Source organism: Lepidochelys kempii, chromosome 10 (assembly GCF_965140265.1).
Source record: "Lepidochelys kempii isolate rLepKem1 chromosome 10, rLepKem1.hap2, whole genome shotgun sequence".
NCBI classification, from domain to species: Eukaryota; Metazoa; Chordata; order Testudines; family Cheloniidae; genus Lepidochelys; species Lepidochelys kempii.
The window spans coordinates 8,747,323-8,769,452 of NC_133265.1; the positions used below are offsets into that span (position 1 = coordinate 8,747,323).

The 22,130-nt window shown below is 49.5% G+C and overlaps 1 protein-coding gene across 3 annotated transcripts in view; it reads left to right on the forward strand.

Annotated features, from left to right (window-relative positions):
* The window catches only part of MAP2K3 (mitogen-activated protein kinase kinase 3), a 53,721-nt gene that overhangs the window by 19,064 nt on the left and 12,527 nt on the right, over positions 1-22,130 (forward strand). For 2 of the 3 annotated variants that reach the window (XM_073361886.1, XM_073361884.1), the window contains exons 2-5: positions 11,449-11,481; positions 12,723-12,792; positions 14,524-14,572; positions 21,531-21,644. In XM_073361886.1, coding sequence (XP_073217987.1) covers positions 11,449-11,481; positions 12,723-12,792; positions 14,524-14,572; positions 21,531-21,644 — 266 coding nt within the window. Of the gene's footprint in view, positions 1-3,857; positions 4,144-11,448; positions 11,482-12,722; positions 12,793-14,523; positions 14,573-21,530; positions 21,645-22,130 lie in introns of those variants that run through there. The other variant, XM_073361885.1, reaches the window with a different exon arrangement.

Below are 22,130 nucleotides of genomic sequence, written 5' to 3' on the forward strand. Positions count from 1 at the left end.
AAAAAAGTGCAGATTTGGGTCCACCAAAAGATTTCATGAATCTCTGTCAAATTGGCCAAATTATTCCATTTGAAAACGGGACATTTTGACATAGCTTTGACATTTCTGAAACAAAGCTTTTTACTTTTTTAAATAAAACAATTAATATTCCAGACAAAAAGTTGTTTAAAATAAAAAAAATCCAAGACAAAACAGTCTTCTCTCCCCCCCAACCCCCCGGCCATTAGTCGAAAAAAATGTTTTGGATTTAAATAAATGTTTAGTTCAACTCCAAGCTAATTATTTTTAACTTTTTGCTTAGTGACCTGAAATACTGGTTATTTGCACAGCTCCTGTTGGCAGATCTGTGTAGCATTGCCTTATGTTTCTTATTTTAAGGGACTCTTAATCCTTTCCCCTCCCAAACATTTAAGAGGTGGGAAAGGGACCCTTCTTACCATGCTAAAGTTGTTGGTGTTTAAGGGGCGAGCTATTACTATTTTCTCTGATTTCTTTCAAAAGCCCTTGCATCTTCCATACGTGTCTTCAGTTATCCTTGATTAGGTATTAACCTTGACTCAGTATTTCCAAAAGCATATTTGTCTGCAGCTGTTTAGAGGGGAAGGGTGATGGAACAGGCCTTTGTTGGGAGGGCTGTTCTAGATCACTGCTGTGTTTAGGGTGTGCTCTTCCACTTACTGAGGGTTGCTGATGTACAGGAGATGGCATGGACTCTGAAAGCCAAGAAGACTGCAGTGTTGCCTTCTGGTTAGAGCAGATTGAGTCAGGACCCCTGCTTTGTATTCCCAGCTCTGCCATGGACTCCGCTGGGCAAGTCCTTTTAACCCACCCGTGCCACAGTTTACCCATCTGAAAAATGGCGAAATAACTTACCCACCTCATGGGGACGTCATGTGGCTAAATTAATTTTAGTAAAACACTTACAATGCCTTTTGTTCAAGGGTCTAACTCAGGTGGGCAAACTTTTTGGCCAGAGGGCCACATCGGTGTTCTGAAACGGTATGAAGGCTGTGCCTCCCCAAACAGCCTGGCCCCCACCCCCTATCCGCCCCCGACTGCCCCCTCAGAACCTCTGACCTATCCAACCCTCCCTGCTCCTTGTCCCCTGACCGCCCCCTCCCAGGACCCCCTGCCCAGAACCATCCCCCCTGCTGCCTGTCCCCTGTCTGCCCCGACCCCTATTCACACCCCTGCCCCCTGGCAGGCCCCCCAGGACTCCCACACCTATCCAACACCCCCGCCCCCCCGAGTACTGGCGGCGCAGTGAGCAGAGTCTGTGGGGGAGGGAGGACAGCCAGCAGGGGAGGGCCTAGGGGCTAGCCTCCCTGGCTGGGAACTCAAGGGCCAGACAGGACAGTCCCGCGGGTGGTAGTTTGCCCACCTCTGGTCTAACTGCACAGTATTAAATGTTGGATGATGAACGTCCAGTTACTTTGCATCCTTTGTGGTGTGGGAGTCTGCAGCGCATTCAAACCTTTGGACTGGGAGTTTGTGTAAATAATATCTGTCTCGCTAACTAAAACATTGACCGAGACTCTTCTCAAGTTCCCCACATCCACTAAGGTTGAAGTTTTCTCAGCTTCGGGAATAAGACATGAGCGGGTGGATTCGGCATTTCTGTTCATTGTCTCATAACACAAAAACAAGGGGACATTCATGAAATTGAAAGTGTTAACTTCAAAACTGATCAAAGGAAACGCTTTTTCACACCAAGTGTAAATAGACGGTGGAAGTCATTGCCACAGAAAGTTGTTGAGGCCAAGAACTTAATAAGATTAAAAGATGAATGGGATGTTTGTATGGATAACAAGAACATCCAGAGTTGTTAGTTATTGCTAAAAATTGGAGAAGGGATACTAAACCCCATGCTTCAGGAGCTTATGTCAGTCTCCATGTTAAAGATCAGGATGAGATCAAGTATGAGCGGCAGATTATCCCACATCTTCCTCTTAAATCATCCAGTGCTGAACAATGTCAAAGATGAAACTGGATTAGATGGATCTCTGTTCTCATCCAGTTTGGCAGTTCCTGTTTTAAGAAACTTTGAAAACCTCAGCCTGAATCTATAGCCTGCGGTGTAAATCCCCCCCCCCCCCCCGAAGCATCCTCGACGGTCCTTCTGGGCCGTGTTATAAACACTACTTAAAATTAGAGCAGCCTTGTTAAGTATGTACAGTTATCTCCATCTCTGACCTTTCTTCCTTCCAGTGCCCGTGGTCCAGCATAGCCTACACAATTAGTGAATATTTCATGAGTGAATCAGGCAGGCGCGTATTTCTATTATTAGCTTAAGGTAAAGAAGGAACTTGGTGCAATATCTTTCCTAGGCTGACTCGTGATGGAAACAAATAAAAGCACGTGCTTATCAAAGCTTGAAGCTAAAGAGTAAGTACAAAACTGGCTTTGGTTGGCCTGATCTGAGGGATGGGAGAGAATAAACATGCTTTGGCCCCTATTTTTTACATACACTTGTGCAAAAATATTGAGATTTCCCCTGCAGCCTCCAACTCTTTATTTACAAGTACAGTCCGTACAGTGATTTTTATTTCTGAGATGCCACCACGGCTGTCATCCTGGAATGGCTGTTATCCTGGCATTGTAATGGAACAATGTTTGCATTATTTGTTGTGGTAATAGTTGTCAGAAGCGCACAGCAATTTGGATGTCACCTGCTCTATAAATAAATACAAGCATCTTTCTTCCCTTTGCACTCTGCGCACACCCCCCGTGGACCAAAAGCAATGTCTGCTTTCTTCAATGTAACTACTGCATGATTTGGTGCACCTTCATCTTATTAACTTTAAACAAGCCCTTTGTTTTCCCCCACCACAGAGTTATTGTCATGGCAGTCAGTTGCACTTCTTCCCTACAGCAGCTGGCACTTGCCTGCTCCAAGGAGCTTCTAAGCTCATGCTCAAATAAATTGGTTAGTCTCTAAGGTGCCACAAGTACTCCTTTTCTTTTTGTTCTATTGCTGACACAGGTTGCAGTGCAGGCCGGACTCCAAGCTGGCATGCAAAGCTCCGATAGGTGAGGTGAACCACTAGGAGGGCAAGGTATTTTCCATGAACAGAGATTTCATAGTTGGACAACGGTGTATATGTTAAAAGACACAATCCTGGTTTAAAATTTTTGGTTTAAAAAAAAAAAAGTTTGGTGCATTGTCAGGTTCTGTTGCAGTATGTCTTGAATTCAATGAAGCCCCTTTAAGAAGACCGAAGTGGAGACATAAGCAATCACATAGCTTTATGTTTATAAGCCTTGTCCTTGTCTTGCATTTTCTTTCTTCTTTTGATTAGTTCTCACTGTTTGCATCTTGCTTTATTTAGAGTGCAAGCTCACTGGGGCCGGGGACCAGTCCTCCTTTCAAGTGAAGCACGCGCCATTTCAGTAATGGGCCGTGCTGTGTGGCTTCGGAGCCCTGCAGCTTTGTGGAAAGCAGGATAGAATTCTGATCCGCTGTTCTTGCATTGTGTCCCGTGGTTGTGCGCGGGGACATAAAAAAACGAATTAGCCTGTCTGCATAGCTGTCATGTTTAACTGTTTCATTATTGACCTTGATCTAAAATCGTCTACATTTGGTTGGAAGGGGTGTGTCTGTAAAAGCTGCCTTTTAAAATCCAGCTTGGGTTTAACGACCACTTTGTCCAGTAATGTGTCCTGATGGGATGCATTTTAAAAATCCTGTACTTCAATGGCCTCCATAATTGGCCCTGGTCCAGTTTCCTGTTTGACGTCATGTGCTATTTCACTGCTACAGCTTTTACAACTGTTGAGCTTTCAAAGTGTAATCTGAGCTGAAACTGGCCAACTTCGGCAGCTGCCTGTGAAGGAACACTGCACTCTGCCATCTCACTATCTTTTCCTCTTTCCTCCAGCACACTCAGGCTAGAAAACTTAGAACGATCTGATTGCTTCTAGTTTGTGCACGGGGCGTGGAGGGGAGGAAAGAGAGGTCATCGAAAAGGGCTGTTGAGTACTTTGGACCATGCATGCTTTTTTATAATAAGGAGTGTTGTTTGCAGCAAGCTCTGTGCACTGGATCCTGCAGACCTCTCCCCCTTCTCTCCCCCCACCCCCCAGCTGCTTCAAGGCGTGCTGTTTCTGTTCTTCATTTCTGGGAAACCATGGACAAGAAACAAGGTATATGTTGCAATTTCCAAAACACGTGGCGGGAAGCTCTAAAGAGCAGTTCAGATGGTAAAAGGGGCGGTGGAACTTTCTGTCAGTTCATTCTGTGCAGTTTTGCTTTGTAACGTTGCTCGGAGGGGTCTGTATTTCCGGACAGTTAGCTAGTTTTAAAGATATTGGAGACTTGCAGGCGTTGGGTTGAAATGCCAGCTGTAGGTGTACAGGCTGGCATGAGTATGGAAAAATCTGCAGGGTTTGCAGCTAAGCGTGTGTTGTTGGTTTTTTTTAAAAGCATTTGCCAAACACAACAGGCTGTTTGTTTGTTTGTTTTGCACAAAAAGTCCTTTTGCACTAGAATTGAGTGCCCAACAGGGAACCTGCTGCAGTTCAGAGCTGTGATTCAGCAGAGGTTAACAGGTGACTGTTTTTTGTTGGTCTGTGGGCGGCTCTGACTATAAGGGGCTTTTTATGAACTGCCTGTTCCTCCTCCTGGTTGACTTGTTGCGCTTTTTCAACTTCTGCAAAAATTCTACAAAGACGGCTTCTCAGAAAAATTGCCCAGTGGGGCGGGTAACTGCACTTAGCATGCCCCCCGCCCCCCCACTTTGATTGCTCTTTCCAGGCTGCAGAGTGGTGCAAATATTGCCATGGCTCTCTGCTGGAGGAGCCAACAACCCTCTTTGCTTCAGCTGGCTGTGCCTTTATCTAAGGAGATTGTCACCTGATCTCTTATCTTGCCCTTAAAGCTGACTATTATCTGACTGGTTTCAGAGTAGCAGCCGTGTTAGTCTGTATCCGCAAAAAGAAAAGGAGGACTTGTGGCACCTTAGAGACTAACAAATTTATTGTTCTTCTGTGGCTTGGATGAAACACTGGGTTTCCCATCCTTCATTTGCCTTTCTTCATCCCCAAATCAGTGCTCGGACTGTCCTGTCCAGGGGCAAACAGAACGTGCTGGATACAAAATCAAACCCTCTAGAGAGGTGTTGCTAACTTCCTTTCCTGAGCCCTCAAGCCAACTATCTTGTTAATGCTCCAGTTCTTGTCCCTGTTCCCCCTGTATGGTAGATTCTGTAGCGCTGCTGTCTTTCCTCTGCACAGTGCCTTACCTGGGGCTGGCACATGGGAGTACAGAGGCCATGAGGCAACAGAGGTTGCATTTCAAAGGTCAGCTCAGTCAAATAGCTTTATTTACAGTTCTTAAGATTTGTCCTGCTAGTTTCCACCCACGTCAGCCAGTAGGGAGAGGTACCACACACATGCATACACCAAGGTGGAATTAAACAGCTCCAGGAAATGCAATTGGCGGTTTTAAACTTTATCAAGGTTGTGGCAGGAGAAATTCAGTCGGTGGCTTTCTCTAGGGAGGGAAATAGTTCCTCTCTCAGCATGAAGGATGCAGAGGTGTGCCTGTGGCGACATGCTGGGGACTGGAATCCTGCCTACGCAAGGAATTCCTGCCAACTTTTCCCCTACACTGGTGCAACCAATGGCGGCTCCACTCAGAGGACACGGTAGTCAGTGTGCCTGTTCGTGTCTGTGTTGACCATTTCCTCTGTTGTTAGCATCACATTAGGAGAGCTGCACCGGTGCAAGAGAATACCTTACTATTGTTCCCAGTGTAAATGTACCCTAAGGCAGCTGAGTACTTGCTGTTGGACTGGGAGTGGGTGAAAGGGCATGGATCACGTAATGATCACGTGTTCTTTTCATTCCCTCCGGGGCACCTAGCATCGGCCACTATCGGAAGACAGGATTCTGGGCTAGGTAGACCTTTGGCCTGACCCAGTGTGGCCGCTCTCATGTTCTCATGGACATGTGTTGTTTCTATGGCTCTGAGGGGTTGCCTGAGTTAGATGAGGCTCACAAGCCTTTTGAGCTCTGCATCCCTGAAATCATGTCATTCCGATTACCATCTCTTTGCCTCATTTGAATTCTGACATGATCCTTGCAGCATATGTGCCCGATCTTTGGCTGGCGTAAATCAATGGAGCTATGCTGAAGACTGTGGGGCTACTCGGGTTTACAGCAGCTGAGGATCTGACCCCATGTTTCTCAAGCTTCTCGTGCTAGAGGTCAATGCACTGGGGAGCTGGGATGAGTCCAGGGTTTTCAGGCAGCAGGAAGCATTTGTTTCTAGCTCTAACGGAAACCTTGTTGGAATTCAAGTGTGTGGGAGAGATGGTAATCAAGATGACACATGTGGTTAAGAGCTCATATGTAGCCACCTGCTGGGGCTGGAAATGGATGCTTTGCCAGGAGTTGGCCAGGATGGAAGGTCTTGAGTTGCAGGGTTTTGTAATTCTCATCCCACTCTCTTTAAAAAGTCCTCTTTTCCCCCACCCCTTCCTTTCCCCTGAAATGGGGTGTCCGTCTGCTTGTCAGGAGGCAATCACAGCGCACCCACCACCTACCTACCAGGAGCAATCACAGTGCACCTGCCAGTGTCTGGCACTGACCTAGTCAATTCTTGTGCTTACGAAGAATGACACAGCTCTGCTGTGACAGGTACCCCTGGGGTCACTAGAGCCTGCTGTAGTGGAAGTGTTGGTCTCTGCTTGGAGCTGTGCTGGCTGATCTTGGCGCAGTGTTGGGCTTGAATATGTGTATGCCTCTGGAGCAAGAGACTGCTGCCAGAGTACAGAGAGCCCTTAGAGGGTTGCTGTTTTCCTCTTCCTGGGGAGAGCCCTAATGATCAAGCTAGAACGCAGGGATCAGCGGCAGGTCACCGGCTCCCATGCGAGCGGTGTGTTGGAGCAGCTGTGCACGTGGTCATCAGTGTGACTGTAGGTGAGCGCTGAGGGTACTTTGGGTCGAGGTTAACGGCATTGCCAGAGCAAGGGAGTTGGGTATGGAGCCTGATAGTTTCTCCTCCATGCCTTGGTTTAGTCACCGGTTTTTAGATCTGAGCCAGGAAGTGCCTTCAGGGTGTGCCTAGAGGAGGGGGGAGAGTCACACTACCTCAGTTGCTTACTGGAGTAGGTCATTCCTGTGCATGCCCCGTTCGACACCAAGGTAGTGCAGCTATACTGCTGGTCTGCAGCAGAGAGCTACATTTGGAGAAGGGGCAGGGGAGTGTGTAAAAGAAACACAGCCCCCGTGTTCACCAGTAGAGACAGGTCCTGTGCTTGGCTTCTAGAAGAGTGAGGGGCAGGGATGCTTACATTTGGGTTTTCACCAGGAGCTCTGAAACCATTCCTGAGAGCTGCCTTTTCAGTCTATATCTGGTTTCCCCCCCGCAATGGACCATATTGCAAGGTGCATCAGTCTTCAGTGTGTTTTGTCCTTGCAAAACCCCTGTGCTGTAATCTCCGCTGTACAGATAGGAAACTGAGGCACAGAGGGATATGTCTGCACTTACAGTTACACATCTGCAGCTGGCCCATGCCTGCTGACTCGGACTCATGGAGCTTTTGAAGAGTAGAGATTCCAGCTCAGGCTGCAGCCTGAACTGTGGGACCCTCCCACCTCTCAGGGTCCTAGAACCCTGGGCTCCAGCCCGCGTCTGAATCTCGACTCTGCAGTTAAGTAACCCCCTAGCCTGAGCCTCTTAGCCTGAGTTGGCTGGCACAGGCCAGCTGCGGGTGTCTAACTGCAGTGTAGATGTACCCAGAGAGACTAAGTGACTTAACACGGGAAGGCTGTGGCAGAGCAGGGTATCGATCCCAGGCTAACCGCCTAAGTTCTTCTACACCATCCTCCCTCTCTGCCGTTGCAAGGGGACTGTTCTCTGCGGACACGCAATCTATTAAGTAACATAGCGCAGAGATGTTTGACTTGGCCCCAGCTACCTCTGGACTGACCCCTAAGTTCAGGGCCAAGAGGGGAGTGTGCAGCGAGTCAGAACGATACCTGGAGCTTGCCTAGGCACCAGCTGAATGCATCACTTATCACTGTGCTGCAAGCATCAGTGAAGCCTGTAGCATAGAAGCAGCATTGTATGCGCTGCTGGTAGTTCCTATGGTAACTTCAGGGCAATAGTGGCTAAGTGGGCAGCAGAAGGATTAAGCAAAATAGCTTCCTTTAAACCAGATCCAGCTCATTTCCGTTTCCAGCAGAGATGGAGGCTTTTTAACAACCACCTTCAGCTCTGGCTCCCAATGGAGGCCTTAAACCAGCCTCCCTTTTTGTGCCCACAAACGAGTACAGATGCAGTTTTATGGGCATAATGATTTTCAGGTGCACACACAGGCATGTGGGTATCTCATGGGGGTAGGGGGGGCATGCAGGCAGATGTTGACTCGTTCTCATTTGCAGGCACAAAAAAAGGGAAGCTGGTGTTTTTATAAAGCCACCCCAGAGCACGGGACTCATACTGGATCTAAAAGGTGGCAGGTCCCATGTACAAATGCAACAGGACCCTCCTAGAATGACACGTCCACTCCCACAGAACTGCTTCTCTGAGTGGCAGCTGAGTGGGGAGCTGGGCCGTGTACACTGCATAGCAGGGTGGCAATTTGAGACCTGGAATTTCACTCCATCTGAATTAGCCCTAAGAGGCTTTCACGGCTTTTATCAGTGCACTGGAATGGGTGAATGCACACTGCAGGAAGTGTGGGAGCAAAGGGCTCTCCTTTTGGGCAAGGTTGCATTCTGTGGTTGGGGCCGGGGGGGGGGGGGGGTTTGGGCAGGAGGAAGAGTTCTCTTCAAAGGCCCTGACTGAGCAAAGCACTGAAATCCCTTTGTTTTGATGGAACTGAAGTATGTGGATGGGATTTTCCAGACTTGTTGACTTTTGGCCCACTGAAAGGGAATTCGCCCCCTGCAAGTAAATGGGATTTGTACTCCCAAGTCACTTAGGGTGGGATTTTTCCAAATGGGCTTAAGTGCTAAATAGCAAGTCAAATGTGTGCTAAAGAGTTTTGCTGATTCAGGGCCAAAATGAAGTGCAGGAGAAGCCAGTGAGTCTTGGTGCGTGCTGCTGCAGGTGAATTGGGCAGAGCAGAGAGGTGATCTGAGCTGGCGTCAGCGGGCTCCAATTTGTGGCTCTGAGGTGAGCTCTCGGTACCTGGAAACACGTGACTTCTGGGGGTGGGGAATTTCAGAGCTGGTGAATGGATTTGTTCTTTGTTTCGTGTTTGCTCCTGTGGTACTCAAGAAAGTATTCAGAGAAGTATCATCAGAGTGTAAATCTCCCAGGGTTATTTATAGCTTCTCTCACCCATCTGGGCTCCAGGAGGAAAAGCTGCATGCTAGCAAACCTGAAACTGTGACTGCTGCGGTGTTGACAGCTCACTAAACAGAAAGCAGACTCTCAGCAGAGCTTGCTCAGTTAGGAGCTGGCCACTTGCTGCTGAGGCTAGTCAGCGAGCTTGCACCCCCCTCCCCCGGGAGTGTAGGACTCTTGTTGGCTAAGGTGGCAGCGATTTTGTTGTGACGCAAGTTAGGTTCCTTTTCCTTATCTCAAGGGTTGCAACTGCACAATGGGAATAAATATGGGAGCTACCAGGCTGGTTTTGTTGGTGCATGATGGGGAAGGCGAGGCTAATAATAAGGGGCTACTGATTGAGCCCACCTCCCTCTGTGGGACAGGATGGGCTGCTGGTGCAGTGTACTTTGGTACTGGGCGTGGGGAAAAGGAAGGGGGTTGTCTTGCACAGCAGTGCCCTGGTTGGTCTAGGAGCAGAAATGACAGTCTCCAAAGAGGGTCTCCACCAGGTCTCTTTAGGGCCTGGACAGAGGTAGAGAACACCCCTGGGGGAGCCTTGACCTCTCCATTGCACGGGGTAGAACCAATGGTCGTTAACCGAGCATGCCCTATGGGGCAACTCCTGGTGTAGCTGCTGCCAGTGAATCTTCCTGTGGTGAACGCTGGCAGCCAGAGGGCCATAGGGCAGTCGGCCATTGGGTGACCAAAGATGGATGGCTTGCCCAGCGCTCTAGCTCAGCGCTGTTGTGTACGTTCGCCAGATCACAGGGATTGCCTGTGACATAAGGAGGCTGCTGCTCAATTGAACTCTGGAGCAGGGGAGATGAAAGGCAGTGGGTGGTGGAGGAAGGGCCTCTGATATCCAGTGGCAGCTCTGATCTGGTGGTCTGCATAAAGTTTCCCTCCTGGCCTTTGGTCCGACCCATCGTACAGCATGGTATGAAAGCAGGTGGCATTGTTAAGCTTTGACTAGGGTGCCAGGGGCTGGAATCCAGCACGGCCTCCTCTGCAGCAGCCTAGCAGAAGCCTTCAGATCTGCTTTTTCCACGCTGCCCCCCCCTTCCATGTTCTGAGCCATTAGCAAGGCTGTGGTTTGCTGGAGGAGGGGAAGAGGAGAAGTGTATTTCAGGAGTTCTTATTGTCAGGGGCATCTGGTGCCGGCTGGCGACATGCACAGCAACGGTTTGTGTTGGGAACATTTTGTACGTCTCATCTGTCTGATCAGGATGCAGAGGGCTGTGGCAATTGCTGCCTCTCTGGGTCTGTTAATGCTACTGCAGGAATTCTCCTCTCCTGTATGCACAGCAGCTTTCCTACCACTCAGCACTGATGTCCTGTTGTCTCCACTCTGAGATATCAATCTAAAGTAAGCTCTGCTCCCCCTCTGCTGTGTTCAGAGACGTGGTCACACTTTGACTAGGCCCCCATGAGGCAGGTGGGTTGGTACCATTCCCACTTCATAGGGAGGTTGTGACTTGCTCAAGGGCACTTAGCTGCCAGTAGAACTGGAGAGTTCCTGCGACCAGATCACTAGAACACCCCTCTCTTCAGGTGTCTTCTAGGTCAATGCGCTAACAGAGCGGTTGGCAGCAAACTGCAGTCTTCCTTTTGGTACGTTCATAATGCTGAAGTAGGTTGGTGTCTGTAAAACGCGGTTTTTAAACCTCTCCACAGCTGCCTACTAGCTCCTTCCGGGTGAAATCAGCGATATTCTTGTGCTGAGTGAATCTTTTAAGATCTGGTGGCCTGGGCTTCTGTCATGTAACATTAATGGTGCGGCGACCTCATGTGGCCAAAAGATCTCCTATCAACCCAGCACAGTTGACGCATAAAATAAGAGGAGAGCTCGGCTTAGTGAACATGATCTTTTGCAGAGTCTCCGCTGTAGGCTGAAGCTTCCATGCCTAATGCATTCTGCCGAATTTGATGGAACAACTTCATTGCAGGATAGTCTCTCCAGTTCTGCTTCAGCTCCATTTTGTGAGCATCTCCTACCTTTGTGGAAAATGCAAACAGGGCCCCTTTCCTTTTCAGATGTGTGTTGGGTGCTGGAACGAATTTTGTGTTACCCAATAGCATAGAGGCTTGATTTGTACCAAACTTGGTCTAACTCCATCAAAACAGATCTAATCTTTCTTTTCTTTTCTTTTCTTTTTTTTTTTTTTAAGATTCCAGAGGATCTTTAGAGCCATCCAAGCCAGGTAGGTGCCCAGCAAAATGATTTATTTAAGCTGATCTGTGTAATTAAAAGTGTATCAGGGGAGTAAGAGCGGTGTGATCGTGCACAGTTCAGCCAACGTGCTTTGCCATGCCCCTCTTTGTCCTGCTGTCCTTGGACAGTGGTGTTCTAGCCTGGGCTTCTGTGATGTGGACAAATGTCCGTTAATGGCTGCGATGAGACCCACAGCCTGTTTTCACTTGTGACTGACACAAAATTTAAAGGCAAGGGCTTGATCCTCCCCTGCCCTGTTATCACTTACAGCTGGTAGCACTTGACCCACTTTGATGACAAGGTGCAAGGCAGAAGAGAATCAGGCCTCTGGTCTCCCCAGAAATGAAAGGCTGGTGCATCTGATTCCTTGCACCACTTGTCTGTTTTTAAAGCCCTTCCAAGCCCAGTTGTGCTGGAGTTGCCCTGTTCCATAGGCTTGTATGTAATGGGACAGTCATGAAGAGAGCATTCCCTGCCAATTTGCTCTTCAGCGTCTCTTGCTGGCTACGTTCTACTGTGACATAGACTGTCCTCGAGAGGTAGGAGGAGGAAACCACCAGAGCAATTCGGGAGAGGAGGAACAAAAGATTAGACTAAGGAGCAGCTGTGGAGAAGCCCAAGGTAGATAGGTTTCCCTTAGGGACCGAACGATTTGGGACAGAGAGGTTAAGACTGGGCTCTGATATCTGGCTTCGAACCATTTCTGAACCCCCGAGTTGCTTTCCACTATAGCTGGATTCTGCTTGGATCCAGCTATAGTGGAAAGCAACCAGCCAGCCCTGGGGTTCAAGTGGCTGTGGAACTGGACGGTAACTTATCTCAGGTTTCAGAGAAGCAGCCATATTAGTCTGTTTTCGCAAAAAGAAAAGGAGGACTTGTGGCACCTTAGAGACTAACAAATTTATCTGAGCATAAGCTTTCGTGAGCTACAGCTCACTGAATTTGTCCGATGAAGTGAGCTGTAGCTCACGAAAGCTTATGCTCAAATAAATTGGTTAGCTTTCGTGAGCTACAGCTCACTTCATCGGACAAATTCAGTGAGCTGTAGCTCACGAAAGCTTATGCTCAGATAAATTTGTTAGTCTCTAAGGTGCCACAAGTACTCCTTTTCTTTTTGGTAACTTATCTGTAGCCAGTCTTTTTGTGCAGGGTAGGAAGATGCTTTGAGGGTGGGGGAGGAAAAATGAGCAAACGTGTCTGTAGCTGTCAGATGTGTCTTCTCTCTTTCAGTGAAAGGCAAGAAAAAACGGGATCTGAAAATAACATGTGTCCCCATCAAGCAACCTGTCGTGAACCCAACGTAAGTCGCTGCTGCTGAATGCTGACTTCCCATGCTCCTGCAAGTCTGCCTTGAGATTTTAGGCTAAAGATTTAAAGATTTGTCAAAGCAAGAGGAATATTCCATTTCAATTTTAGAAATCCAGCTTTCTTTTATTTCTATTCTTTTAGTGTAAACTTAATTTTTAAACCTTTTTCTCTGTATTGCAATAGTGCCTAGGCACCTGGCTCATGGTGGCATTGACCAATCCACGCGGCAAGCCATTGATCTCACTGGTGTTCTACAGTGTTGTGTGTGTTAGGATTAGAAGCGTCATGTGACCTGTTAGCCAGCTGCGGGTGTCAGAGCTGGGAAATGTTGTTTAACGGGCCACTGGAATCTTGCTGCATCGGTGTTATTTTCAGTCATTAACACTCTAATGCCTTGGTACAAGGAGGGCACAGAATATCTTGTTTGTTTTTTAGTTGCCACAATCCGATGCTTGTGTTTAGTGCCCACTCGTATCTCAGCTCACTGGAATGTGTCTCTCTCCTGTTTACTGTGGAAGTCATTCCTTGTTGCACATGGGATGGAGAGCCATTCGCAGCAGTGATCAGAGTTTGGCAGCATGCAGACTGGTACAAGGCCCTGCCTGTCCCTCTGTACTGACCTGCAGCACCGCACCTGGTTTATTCCTAAGCTGCTCCTAGCAAAGGCCGCCAGTTGGCGAACCATCAGGCTCATTCAGTTATGCTCCTTTCAACATTTGAATGCAAGTCTCCGAAGGGGAAAGCCTAATGTGTGAACATACAGTTATCTGCCTGTGCTTGTCCTCCCTCCCGGAGGGCTCCTCGTAAAGGGGATGTGATACACTTCATGAAGCTCAGAAAAACCTGGGTTTGGGGCCTAAGCTATTGTAACAGAAATATTTGCATGACCTTAGAGAGCAGTGCAGAGCTTTTGCTTTGGAATGAAACCATTCCTTGAAGGCAGACATTGCAATGTTATGCTAGCACACGAGAACCTGGAGGGTAAACTAACTGGCTGTTCTTATTCTCCAAGCTAAGTAGGTGTGGGAGCGAGGGGGGGAAGTAACCATGTGTGAGCAATGGAAAGTAAACCTAGGTTTTAAAATCTATTTTAACGATAATTGAAAGTGGTAGATAGTAACAGGTAAGGAACTGTCTTTAAAAAAAAAAAAAAAAAAGAAATCAGCCAGATAGTGTTCATTGCAGCAGAATGCCACTAAAATGTTAGGCCTACTTGCGTGTCAGAGGTGAGTGAGACAGGCCCTTAAGTAGACAAAATGCCGCATCTAGGAAATAACTTTTGTCTTCTATAGCTGGGTTTTTCATGCTACTTGGCAGTCGTGTTGTGTTGACGGTGGATGTCATGATGTGACTGGCTGGGCTAGTCCACCATGAAATCATTGAATGTCATAAATCGGTGTCTCTGGCTGATCTCCTGAAGTGAGAGAATCTCCACTGGCCCATTGCGTGGATGTATTTGACTCCTTCGGGTTGACTATGGCCCGGATCCAACAAACACTGGAGCACATGCATCGCTTGAATCATGCGAGTAGGCAGCAGAGGCTCCGTGTGTGAGGAAGGCTATGTATGTACTCCAGTGCTGGCAGGATAGAGGCCTGTATTTGTAAATGGGACCCTAAGGACAGGGGGTGTGGGCAATGCAAGTGCTTCATGGGTTTGAGACCTGCTGTGAGATAGTGCACAGTCACTGATCTCCTTGCTAACTTCTCTTTTTTCCGTGCAGGCCACCAAGGAACTTGGACTCCAGAACCTTCATTACGATTGGAGACAAAGTATGTTTCAATGGTTTTTCCTTCTTCTGGTCCTTGCTTGTACTTCGCCACCCCCATACGTGCGTCAGACCCCTCTTGTCTGTCTGTCTCACGAATTGTCAAATGTCTACAAAAGCAGTCTTAAATTTCAAAGCACGCTGAGCTCAACCTGGTGGGAACCTGCACTCCTGCTGCCTGCAGTGGGGTTACTACAATGGGTTGATATTTCCGTCCACAAAACCTTCCCCACATTCAGTGATGAGTATCTGCACCAGGGTCTAAAAGATGAATGGCCAAATGGTAGAGCGGGTGGAGATGGGGTGAGGAATTGGTGAAATTTGAAACACTGTCACCAGTTCTGCTTAACAGTTAATCTATTAAGGCCAGAAGGGACCATTCCGATCTACCAGCCTGACCCCCTGCATGGCACAGGCCAGAGAACTCCACCCAGTTCATGGTAGGTGCCAGAGAGAGTGAGCAATGGGATGATGCAGCTCAGAGTCCTTGGCTTCCTGGGTGGGCCCTGCAGTACAGAAAGGAAGAAGACCAGCAGTGATTCCAGTGGGAGGTGGGTGAGGATCTGTGCTCCAGGACTGCAAAACCTATGCTCTTCTGCCGTGTTGGCTGGAATCGAGTCCAGACTGACAAAACCCATTGTTCTTCAGAGACAGACAGCCTGCTGCATTCCTTGCAGTGCACCACCTGTGGGGGCTCATCAAGATGGCACCTTTAAGAAGAGAGGCTCTCTTCTTCTATGCATGGACGTGAGGGAATCCCCTGGTCCCTTATTGTAAGAGACGGAGGCTTGCCCAAAATACCTCCCCCCATCTCACTGTCCTGTGCATCCACTATCAGCCTAGTGACACGCTCCACCTCAGAGGTGGGGGCCATTACCAGGGCTGTGTAGTGAATAGGTCTCTGGCACCTTCTGTGTCAGGGTCTCAAAATGCACCCTGTGAGGTAGGGCAGCATTGTCTCTGTTTTCTACATGGAGATGCTGAGGGACCGAGAAGACAAGAGACTTGTTCAAGGTCGCACAGAAAATCTGTGGCAGAACTGGGTCTTCTGAGCCCCAGTCTGTCTCCTTTAGGCCACCAGTCCAGCAATGCTCATGTGAATAGAGCAGGGCTCTGCGGGTTCCCTGCTTCTATCCCAGATGGCGGACAGCGAAATGAGCCATGTGGGTTTGAGGGACTTAAAAAAAAAAAAAAAAAAAAGACATGAAAATTAATGGGCTATGGATAGCATTATGGGATGGAGAAATTTGCATGCTGGGAACTTGACCCTTAGCTTCCAAAGATCCCTGGGTGAGTCATTTTTATCACACAACATGTTGCAAAAATTTCCCAGGAGACATTGTGCTTTGTATTGACGCAAGCGATTTACCAGCTGCGGTGGCTGAATGCCGATGTCACTTGTGTCGACCAAAGTTTGTCGTGTAGACCTGGCCTCCCTTGGTTAGATCACTTTGGGATGCTGCAGGATAGAAAGTCTTGTGGTGGGTGTGCAAAGCTATTGTGCTTCTAGAACAAATCCACGTGCTGCAGAGACCAGACACAATCCCCCACCTGCAGGGCTGGGATTACAACCCTGATCTCTTGGCCCCCACACCGCAAGCCTGGGCTGCTGCTTGAGCAAGCAGAAATCTCCCTCCCCGGCAGTAGTAGCAGGGCCTTTATCTCCTCTGTGGCTACAGGGCAATGTGGCAGTCACGTGGCTTGCTTCAATGCCTGCCTGATCACATTGCCAGTGGACTGCACTGAAGCCATGTGTGAGGGAATGAGCTTACCCGGCTGTGCGAAGCGCTGTGCAGCTAAAGGGCAGAAGGTGAAGGACCCTTCCTCCCAGTGTGCCGAGCTGCAGTCCGTCCGAGTGAGCTCCATGCACTCTCACTAACACAGCCCCGCTTGTGTTGCTCATTTCCAGGGCTGTTTGTTGCAGGTCTCTAAAGAGAAGCCATGCCTGGGTCTTGCACGGTGCTATAACCCTTCCGTGACGCCATGCCTTTCCTCCCGTGCCTCCCTTGGATTTACCCTGCGATGCCTCGTGCTCTGATGGAAAACACCAGCTGGAAATAGCTGTTGTCTCTGCTCGTTCAGTCTCTGGTTACGGGCCCTGCTGGGGCTGGGTCAGACTGTTTGCAGTGGGGCTAAAAATAGTGCCTTGGAGGAGAGCTATAACTAACTGTTTACCTTCCATCCTGGGCAGGTGGCAAGTCAGATAAGATCTGGATCTCCAGCCCTCTGTGTGTGTGTGGGGGGGAGGAGCCTGCGCTCGTTCCCACAAAATGGCCCAGTTGCCTTTGTTTGAGTGGCCGGTGGGTACTGCGCAGGTTAATAGTTCGAGGGAGGAGGGGGCGGGGGTGGGAGAGACGCTTTGTAGCAGCCTGGCAGTGTGGCGCTCTAAGGGGGCTGGAGCTCAGGGAAAGGACTCTTTGCCTGCTGGTCTGTTCCCTTGCCCTGTGGCTCTCCAAGCAGTCCCAGTGCAGAGCCACAAGCTGCCTCCCTACCTTGAGAGAGACTAGATGCTGCTGAGCGTGCAGCATACAGGCCTCTTGCCCACCTCATTTTAATTAAACAAGTGACAGAACTGGCTGGCCAGAAATGTCCCCCACCTGCCCCAGCAGGTGCATGCGGCCTCTTTCCCCTCAGGCTGCTGTGCTGTGGTATGAGCGTCTCTACAGGCCCTTGACTTCCCCTTTGCGTGCAGGAGTCTTGCTTTGGCTCCCTAGGACCTGGAGTTTGTGCTGCCTGCCCATCAGACTGGAGCAGCATGGGGCAGGGAGGGAGCATTGAGGCACCTGCAGTTGTGGCTGAAAATCTCAGCCGTAGTCCACTGTGTCTGCGCAACCCATAAATATGTGTACCCTGGCCCCTGCGCTAACCCTAAACCAGCCCTGCCGGGCATTGGCACAGCAGCGAGGAGGGGATTAGTCCCCCTGCACCCTGGCGGGTGGGAACTCAGACCCTGGCAAGCAGCGGGGAGGATGATCCTGGCAGAACGCTGTGCTGGGAACTCCATCGGCTCTTAATGCTGGGGGGAAGGAGTCGCTGGCTTTTGGAAGTGGTTCGTGCAAACGCCCGAATAAAAGACTAAACTGGAGCGCTCACTGAATGGCTGCTCTGGAAGCAGCACAGATGCCCTCTTGGGAGCTGGGAGCCTGCTGCTGCACGCTTCATCCGCTGGCACCGACGGGAGGCAGCCCCCTTGGGTAGTGATTTTGCATGGGTCTCCGGTCAGCCTAACTCTGCTTGCTGACCTGCCCCCTGCCCTAGCCAGCTCCTCCCAGGATGTGCTGTATTGCAGGGGAAGCGGCTGGCGTCTTCCTGTGCTGGGCAGTACATGCCTTACGGCTGAGCTCAGGCATGGAACTCCCCTGCTTCCTGGACCATATGGGGACCAGAGTCATCTGGCTTTAGTGGACGGTGTTGAGAGTTAAAAGGCACCATGTGGCAGAGTTCTCCTTTTGACCATTACATGGCCCAGTGGCTATGCAGAGAGGGCTCTTTAGGCCCAGATGTGCACTGGCCGCCTGTCTTCAGCACACAGCCCTGTTCCCCCTCCGCTCTGGGTGTAACCTGCGGGCGTTGTTTCTGGAGCAGAGTCCCCCTTGTGCAACAAATGTCGTACCTTACCCGCCCTTCCTCACAGCTTAGCTTTGACTCCTGTGTAAATAGTTGATTTCCTGAAGACCAAAGCAAAACGAGGGGCCATTCCAATCTTGTCGCGCAAAGGGAGGGCTGCTGCTCGCTGGGCGGAGTGCTTGCAGCTTCCTCGCACAATTCGCGGGGCAAGGAACCGATTGGTCTTTGTTACTCTGAATGGGTGTGCAAATAAATCTTGAGAGAGTAGCTCATGATTACATAGGAGAGGAAGGATAATCTAGCGGATGGAGCTGTGGGTTGGGCTCAAGAGACTGGGGATCAGTATGGGCACAAGCTCCCTGTGTGACCTTGGGCAAGTCACTTAGTCTACCCTGGGTCTTTCCGTTCCCTGTCTGTTAAATGGGGCATTACAAGGATAAAATCCATTCACAGTTTTGAGGTGCACCGGTACCGGGGGATGATGGCCATATAATATCTAGATGGAAAGTAGGAGAGCCCTGGAGTGGGTGAAGACAGTACTCTGCCATCGCCAGCAGCCATGCAAGTGTCCTACTTCACCAGCTATGTTCCCCTATTTAAATTCTCCTTTGCCTTGTAGCAAGAGCCATAATGTAACAAACTTGTTGATGCAAAGAGCAGAAGGGGGTGTCAACCCTTTCTGCTCCTCACTATTTATAAAGATGGCTGGAAAGGTGTGTGTGTTTAAAAAAAGATCTCAACCCTTAGAAATATCAGGAATGTCAAGTCTAGTCTTCATCTCTTTGAAGGAAGCTCTGTTGAGTGACTCTCAGATGTGCGGAAAGCTATCCCAGCCTAGGATAGAAGGGATGAGTGGAGTTGTTGCTTTATTTTAGGTGTTAAATGCAACAAAGCTAAACACTCTCAATTAAAATCGCTTCCTTGATTAACCAGCTTTCACTTCATTGGTATGAGGGACATTACAGGAATTGCTAGACTGGATCAGACCATCTGGTCCAGGAATTTGGATCCAACAATAGCTAGTAGCAGTAGTTTCAGAGGAAGGTGCAGGAGGCAGTGGTGGGATAACCTGCCCCCAGGGAAGTCTGCCCCTAACCCCAATTAGTTAGAGGTTGGTTTATGCCCTGAAACCTGTTTGGATCCTTCTAGATCTCAGGGTTTTTTAATCCATATTATTATAACTGTGTACTCTTGTTATCCATCTCCAATCTTCTTTTGATTCCTGACCATCTTGCTAGTTCTCCAGCTGTCCAGAGTCTCCTAGGGTAGACAAGCAATTGCAACCTTAGGTATCAACAACAAGATGACTATTAATGTTTTTTTGGGGAGGTGAGGGAAGAGTCAACTTTCAGGCCTTTCTTCCTAAGAAGTGTAAATAAGGCAGAAGCCCCTTTTCCCCATTTGCCTTGAATATATGGGGTTATACGCCGATAACAATGCATTGTTCCTTTAAAACAAGGAACGTCTGCAAGTCTTAAGTCCGGAGAGTCAACATTTTCTCTCTCACATCGGTTCACCCAACTAGAAAAATGAAGGTCCATGATCAGTACTGAATGAAATTCCTTCTGCGTCCTTGGGTACATGTCAGTTTAAAGCGGCAGAAAGTGGAAGATCTCTTGGATAGCTGCAATGCGCATGCCCGTTGATAAGGGTCCCTAAAGGTCTATTGATTGCGTTTCTGTAGCAACACATTTGCTGCTTGGCTGGAGTCTGAAAAGTTTGCAAAGCAGAATGGAGCAGGGGATGGGGCAGGCTTATAGAGCTCCGTAGTTCCCAGGATTGCTGGCGGTCACGCTCAGGTCACAGCTGCACCCAAAGTTGACCTATGGCTTCCCAGAATTTCCTGTGGAACGCAAGGTGGTGCAGGATAGAGCGGGCCCGGCGTTCAGCTCAGGTTTGCTGCCCCTGCAGCCACTATAGACACATCCTTGTACCAGTAATTCTGATACGGAGAAGCGTGTGTGTCGGGGGGGAGAAACCGACAGCGTTAGCTGCCTCCTGCAATGGCAGTTTGCCGTGGCTGGGCTCTGACTGCCAAGTGGTCGTGGGGCATTGGGCTTCAAACAGGTCCTGGGGAGGAAGGCAGCAAGGAACCTGCTTTCCCGTCTTAGCCGTTATCTCCGACACGGGCTGGGAAAATATACAGTATCCGGGCTTCTGTAACAGCCAGCATATGTCTTGGTATGTGTCTCCCCGCCTCGGGGCGGCTGCGGAGTTCACCTGAGGTGGCTGGGTGGCACCAGTGTGTATTTAACTGATTTCACATGCTTGAGCAAAGCCACTTAGTGAGACCACGGTGCGGAAGCGCTTGGTGGAGGTGCTGAGGCAGGGAAGGTGATGGCTCACTGAGCCCAGCTCGCTGCCCTGTTTAAATCACTTTACAAAGGCAGTAACCTAGCAGCGCGCGGTGTGGTTGCAGTCTTTAGCGTACGTTGTGTAGCAAGTTATGTGCCACTCGCCCAGCCACGTCTGCTTGCAATGGCGCCTGAGTCTCTCATGTTAATATTGTAACATCGCAGACACAGTCTGGTTAGTCCTTGTCTAGCGTGGAGTGCTGGCCCAGTCTATGCTGTCTAAACTGTGAGGAAATGCTTTAGGTGAAGTGTGTCCCAGCCAGTGCACGCAAAAGCCCAGTCTATGCCACCACTTCATGGATTGCAGCTAGCACCTAGTGTGACTGGATTTATGCTGGGAGATTGTCAAATGTGGATATGTTTCAATAACTTTGGACGGAGCCAACTTCACAGGGGTTTGGTAGGAGAAGGCTCTCTGATGCCCTGAATTCAGACTTCATTTCAGCCCACTGGATGCTGTTGGCCCTAAGCAAGTCTTCCCTTTGCATGGTAGCATCTTCTGTGCAGTGACAATGGGTACGGAACAGGACTAAACAGGATGGTGCTGGGTTTCCAGCATGGTTGGGCATATCCAATGGAAGCTCCACAGTGTTTCTCCTCTTATTCGGTAGGAAAGTTGGGGTGGGACAAATGAAAAGAGGGCTACTTAGCCTCCTCTGCCCTTGCCCGAGCAAAATGAAGTTGTTCGTCTGACCTACTTACAGACACAGCGGTCAGTGGGGACGAAACCTGGGACCAAAATTATAGGTCTATCACATGAGCCAAAGAAGTAACTTCACTAGCTGTGCATCGGCAGCAGGCTGTTAGGGTGCTGTGGGCCACCTCTAGCAGGAGTCATGACTGAACTAAACCAGTGTGTTACGGTCTCGTCAAAGTGAATGTCTGGGGTGGACGCTTCAGGTCAAGGCTTGGTTCTGTGGTTGGTGTCCATTTTCACGTGTGGCAGCGAGGGGAGGGATTGTAGCTCCTCCGCTCTTAGTCATGTTTCGTCTATCTCCTGTCGGTGCTGGTGTAGATGGTGATGTGTCCTCTCTCCTACAGAACTTTGAAGTGGAAGCCGATGACTTGGTGACCATTTCGGAGCTGGGCCGTGGAGCCTATGGAGTGGTGGAGAAAGTACGGCATGCGCAGAGTGGCACCATCATGGCTGTCAAGGTGAGAACAGCACACTGGGGTCTCCCGCAGTGGAGCGTGAGGCTCGAGAGAGCAGGGAGCAGCTCCTCTAGAAACCCAGTCCAGCGCCCGTTGGAGTTTATGGAGAGAACCTGAGTGACTCCTCTGGCTGTTGGATTGAGCCCCCGTCTCCTTGGGTACCTGGATGTGAATGAGACCCTGCCTAGTTCCGTGTGTGACTCCAGCACTCCATTGGTGGGGCTGGATTTGGGGAGGCACTGACTAGGCGAGTGGAAAAGCATGAGCAGAACCCACCTTCCTGTAGGGAATGGAGTGCTACTCCTGCAGCACAGGACGCTCTGAAGCATTTCAATGCTCGGTGCATGACATCCCAGCCCTCGAAGTTCATGCCCTCGGTCACCTGGACCTGCTGTGTAGGCCACTTGTATATCTAAGTGCCTGTTCAGGGGCTGGCATGCTTCAGGGGCTGGCACAGAGTCCACCAATGGTAGCGGAGATCCCTCAGTG